Raw genomic sequence first — 5,907 nt, 5'->3', positions numbered from 1 at the left:
ATATATATATATATATATACTTTGATTTTAAAATAATTGATTCAGTGGTTTTAAATTTAAGGTGGTTGACTGTTAAACAGTAAAGAAGGTGACCAATTATAAAAAGACATACCAATAACTCATATGCTAACGTCAAAATATGCTCAGCATTACAGCTCAAGCCAACATAGAAATATGTAAAACACTAAATAAACAAACTACTTCCATTATTATGTAGAATCCAAAATTCCCATTATGTATCACTTGAATTGTTTTCGCTTGCAGCAGCTGTAAAGTACTGTTCATGTGGACTGTGTGTTAATGTAGGTCATATATTTTGTGTGTTGTTCATGAGTAAGAAAGAAGTAGTGTGGCAAATGTATTTAAGGGGTTGTATTGACTACTAGCATAGCTAAAGCAGAGATGGTCTTACCTAGACAGCATTTAAGTGGTAGAGGGAGCATTCAAGGATCACTCCAACTGGTACAAGCTTTAATTATGTACCAACTGGTACAAGCTTTAATAAGGAGTGCACATTAATGCTATTAAGTGAGACCAAGCTGACATGCACCTACTAGAGGATGTTTTTGAGGTTTATGTGCATGGAGGTATTGTGTACATAGCATGAAGTGCCTAAGCTATATATGAATGATGTCTATGGAAAAAGCAGTGAAGCATGATATTATCTGCACAGAAGTATGTGTTGTTTATAAGTGATAGTAAGATTTTTTTTTATGTTCAGAGATGAGTGTGGAAGACATAGATGAACTCTGAATTGGCATGATGTAGTTTAAGATGGATGAAGAAGTTTGAAGGAGAAACCAGTATTGAAGACACTGCACAGTAAGAGACCATCAACTGTGACGAGCTTGAACTACCGGTAAGAGGATGAACTGAGTTGTGCAGATGGATGAGTCACAAGCCATGAACTATGGTCACAATGTTTTACAGAAGATGATGGAATATTTTGGGTTTCAGAAAATGTCTTGGCAATTGATATGTAATTTGAAGGAGAGAAGAGTAGAAGTCTGCTTTGATCTACTGGAAACATTTGAAGCCAATGAAGCTACTTTTCTCTATCACCTTAAAAATTTTGGAACACGTTGCTTCATAATTATGGATTATTTGGTCATCATCATTATCTTTAGGTTTACTGCTTCACTTACTATAGTCATCATTCAATCTCTTCACTATATATAATCATAAAAGATTATTTATTATAACTACATCATCTCATACTTAACAACAATTTCCATGTATTTATTGACAGTTACTCAAAGTTTCTTCCCTATAATATATATAACAGTACATTTTTCTTTACTTGGGATATTTCTGACATGTTCATAAATCTACCTACTTTTTACACAGTCTAAAAATATAATAATAATTTCCTAAACTTCTTTCATGTATTCCAACATGTATTCAACACAAACATTCATATCTTGATGACTATAAAAACAGGTATGAAGTGATAACAACAATACAGAAATTTAAACCTCAGAAAGATTTAAACCTTAGGAACAGCTGTACCTAGAAATACACTAAATACCAACTGAAGAGGATAAAAATCCAGCCAATTAAGCAACCAATTTAGGCTAATAATTATTATATCTATTTTGAAATATCACATTTTTGCAAATATTAATTTTGAATGAAATCAATCATCTAATACTTTTTTGGTGGATATATTGCCTGAATGTACAGAAATTAATATTACCTTTTTCAAAGGGTTTTTACAAATAATAGGTACTTAATGATGTAGTTTAACCTAAAGTGGCTATCAATACTATGACACTGACTAGGATGTAATAATATATGGTAATATTAAAGTCAATCACCTGACAGTAATTTTAGTTAATTGAGAATAACTAGTTATTATGCTATTGTATGTCACATAAAACAGAACACAAATGTCTTCACAGAAAGACCCATAAATAATTTTCAACATGAAGATAATATATTAACTGGAATGATACAGTTTTAGAACACAGGTAATTCTAGGCTCCCCAGCATGGTTTCTATGACAACTGGAGATCCTTTTGGCTGCAGTTAAATTATGTGTAACTGGTAAAGCATGGAGTGAAGAACAGCTTTTGAGAAACTTTCCATAATACACACTGGAATAAGTATGTCATGGTCGATGCATAACTATCGTAATCTAAATGTAGGTGGGTGTTATTATATAAATATACATGAATATTGCTCTGAAAACTGTTGTTTTTAGCTATTAATAGAGAAATGTTTGCTTTAGTATATCTTGTTCAACTAATAACTAGCAGGTGAAATTTCTATATAATAGTCAGCCAAACCTTTTCATTAAAAACATTAATAAGTAATAAAATGTTGGTGGGTGAACTGAGTCTGAGACCATTTGATTTCCTGTTGGAATCACCTTTATTTACAGCACAAATTACTTTTATAAAAGCTTGAACATCCAAACTTCCTATTTACTTTCTCTTTTGTGTTTATGTTTATGGAAGGAGTTGGTTTGTAATAAAGAGAATTAAGTCAAATAAAAGTTATGGCAATTCTACATTTAGATTTAATCAATATTAATATTAGCTTTTCTCATCAGGATTTACGTTGCTATGGAGTTGGAAATAAAATACTAATTGCAGCTGCTACACGAAGAAAATATTCCAACTTTTTCACAATACATAGTGGAATCTCCAGTTAGTCATTTATGTATTAATATTTGATTTTAATACTAAACATTTAGTGAGGAAATCAGTGTGAGAAGTATGAAAATCTCTGTCACAAAACACCTGAATATTGCAGCAGTAACATTTATTTAGCCACTTAAGATAAGATCAATAAGCAATTATTGATGAGAAGTGTCTTTGAATAGTCTGAGAATTTGTAACCACCTTATAGTATGGAAAAGTGCTTTCACTGTTTAGCTAGGCTTTTCAATATTGTTATACACTCTGCAAACCCTTTGAATAGGAACTGTACCAAATGTAGGGTTATTCTATTTAAAGGGTTTACAAATTACTTATCTCTTATTAAAGGATTTTATATAGCAGAAGTTGTATAGAGTAATATTTTAATAGAAGTAGATACTCCTGTATAATAATAAATAACCATCATTTTTATGTCCTTTTTTTCATATTCACATGGCTTGGATTGGTCACAAATCATCTCACTTCTGTCGAGGTTTCTTGCCTTATGGCATACACAACAATAAGAAAAGTCACCAGATTTTCTTCTAGCAAGGGTTTTACTGCTAAATGCCTTCCCAGCTACTATACCTAGTAGTTGTTGGCAACTTTATCATTATGTGAGGGTAAAAGTAGGTAGTTATTTAAGGACATCTCCTCTAACTAGATAAGGTAGACAGTGTCTACCCAGGATAAAACTATGAATATTAATTATACAAGAGCAGTGTAGTTATAAATTGAAGCATTGTGCTAAAGAAGTAAAATAACAAAATAGTGAAGATGGAGAGCTTTTTATAATATAAAAAGGGGGAAATTTATATATTACAGCTACAAAGCTCACTATCAGAAGTGAATAGTCAAGAAATATTAATCTTCACATATCAGTTATGTTGGTCTAAAATTATCATTTTGTACATAGATACAAAATGACATCAGCATAAGTTTTGTCTTCTAATGCTGAAGAATCTTATGATAGATTAGTTAAACAACTTATATAACCTTCAGACATACATGACAAAGATTTATTTGTCCACCAAATCTTTCTTAATTTTTACCATATTTCATCATTATCAACTATCAACAGATAAATCTCATTCTCATCACATAATCACAGTGACACATTAAATATAATTTATCTTAAATTAAGCAAATTGTTCGTCTCTTCTACTTACATAAGTACAATCATTTGGACTAATCATTTATAACAGAAGCAATGAAAAACACTATTTTCATTATAAATTATCATTATATTTTGTTTAGATTGAGTAATACTACAAATTTAACACTTTTTGATATATATATAATGTCAAGAAATTTGTAACTACTGAAAATATGCAAACTTTAATAACAAACCTCTAAGATATAGTTCCAACCTTCTTCATTGAATAAATCTTGCCCGAAATGTAAATTATAAATTTCTTTAGCTTCTTGAATTTTTTCTTTAGTCACAACAGGACCCACAAGCCATCGCTTTATTAAATACTGCAAACCAAAGAAAACTGTCTTTGGAAATTTTCCACCTCTGCTTTCAAAGTAGGAATATACAAAGGTAGTATTTTCAGGATATTGTTTATGATGAGTGACCTGGAATAGCAAGAAACATTAAGATTAGTCAAAAGCTATATGACAACTTAGTGAAAATATACACAATAACTGCATATGATTCTGTAATTCTGTTTCTCTAATATTAATTTTATATTGCTTGAATTGTTATCTGGAATGAGGTATTTTTGTTATCAGTATTTTATCCAGTATTGTATAGTAGTATATAATATTGGTTATAGTTTTCTACCAAACATTTTATGAGTAAATAAAGACATAAGATTATCCAAATATGATATACAAACAACTCCAATGAATGACATAACTTACATTGTTCTAGGTAAATTAACTAGAACCATTCAGCAATCCACACAAAGCTGTCTCTCTGCTCAGGAAAGTTGATCTCTCTCCCGCTTTCACTTTTCTTACTTAGCATGCTAGTATCGTATTCAATAAAAATCTAGCAACCTTGACTATAATGTCAAATCATACACAAACACACACGTTGCTTATATACAGTAATTTTAACTCTTTCTACTTATTTTGTCATCAGTAACTATGAACTACTTTCATGATATTATAGAAGTAATATTAAAGAAAATCCATTCTGCTCTATTATTTTCTTTATTTCATGAATGTTGTTTCATTAAATTCTTATTGTGTACAAATACAAAAATAAATGATGCGACATAATAAAAATGTAAGAAAATTTAAATAAAAATTAATGTGGTTGATCTTGTTATCACATGCAGTCTACCTAAAACTGTGTACTACCAATGAAGAATTGAGTAAAACACTGCACTAAAGTATTAGCCCTTCTGACTCTCCTGTTTTCTTAATGTGACATTGGGATCTTTTCTGTTTGGCTGTGCTTGTGGAAATTTTAAAATTTGGTGTATTGATGTAATTTTCCATGTTGAATCTCAGGGGCTAATTCACTTTTCCCAGAAAATTTTTTGAAAAAAAGTTACACAAGTTTAAAGTTTTATCATTTTTACCCAGTCAGAAAACAGGATTTGGAAGCTATCATTTTATGCCTGACTGCACATGTCAACTATAAACAAATTAAATATTGGCAGAATTCTGCTTTATGCATGCCATATATTTATTTAATTTTTGGAATTTTCAGAAAATTTTTGTGAATTTGTATTCTACACATAGAATTCATACGATTATGCAAAAACTAACTAAAAATATCTTGGTGTGTGATATAAGGCCTATTTAGCTATTAATTTTAACACATATCACGACCCCCTATGTTTTAAGCATTTAATAAACGAAAGATGACTACGTGGGTAAGCAGCTCCGTAACAGCTTGGCTTGTTACTATGGAAACAGGCAGCTATATGTCTGTGGCTTTCGACTGATTAAAATTGCCCAAAATTTCTAAACTTTAAAGTTAACTCGTTATTTATAGATTTATAGCAAAAATTAAGGATCTTTGGGGTTTGACGGGCAACATTTGTTTTCTTAACGAAACACTTTCAAACTTGGGACACTAGTAGAATGTGTCATATAAAACAACTTCTTCTCTTAACCTTCTTAACAAAAAATTGTACATCGCAAGTTATTTCATGTTAAAGTTGTCGTATTTCTGTAATTTCAACCAATCACTGACGTCTATTCACCTGAATACAGTTACTGCTGTTCGGTGTCAAGTGTGTTATTCCCTGTTTAATTATATCATTATTCCCTAGTAAAGGTTTAGGGTTTTAGGGTTAGGGTT

General features: G+C 30.5%; 1 protein-coding gene across 2 annotated transcripts in view; it reads right to left on the bottom strand.

The window, feature by feature from the left end:
* The window catches only part of LOC106878595 (nicotinamide phosphoribosyltransferase), a 44,121-nt gene that overhangs the window by 24,131 nt on the left and 14,083 nt on the right, over positions 1 to 5,907 (bottom strand). For both annotated transcript variants that reach the window (XR_008264006.1, XM_014927851.2), the window contains exon 2: positions 3,993 to 4,223. Coding sequence is in view for 1 of the 2 variants with exons in the window: in XM_014927851.2 (XP_014783337.1) it covers positions 3,993 to 4,223 (231 nt within the window). In the remaining variant the exon portion in view is untranslated. The remainder of the gene's footprint in view (positions 1 to 3,992; positions 4,224 to 5,907) is intronic.

The sequence above is a fragment of the Octopus bimaculoides genome, chromosome 4 (assembly GCF_001194135.2).
Source record: "Octopus bimaculoides isolate UCB-OBI-ISO-001 chromosome 4, ASM119413v2, whole genome shotgun sequence".
Taxonomy (NCBI): domain Eukaryota; kingdom Metazoa; phylum Mollusca; class Cephalopoda; order Octopoda; family Octopodidae; genus Octopus; species Octopus bimaculoides.
The sequence above is the reverse complement of the archived record's forward strand: the minus strand, read 5'-3'. Positions and strand labels throughout refer to the sequence as shown.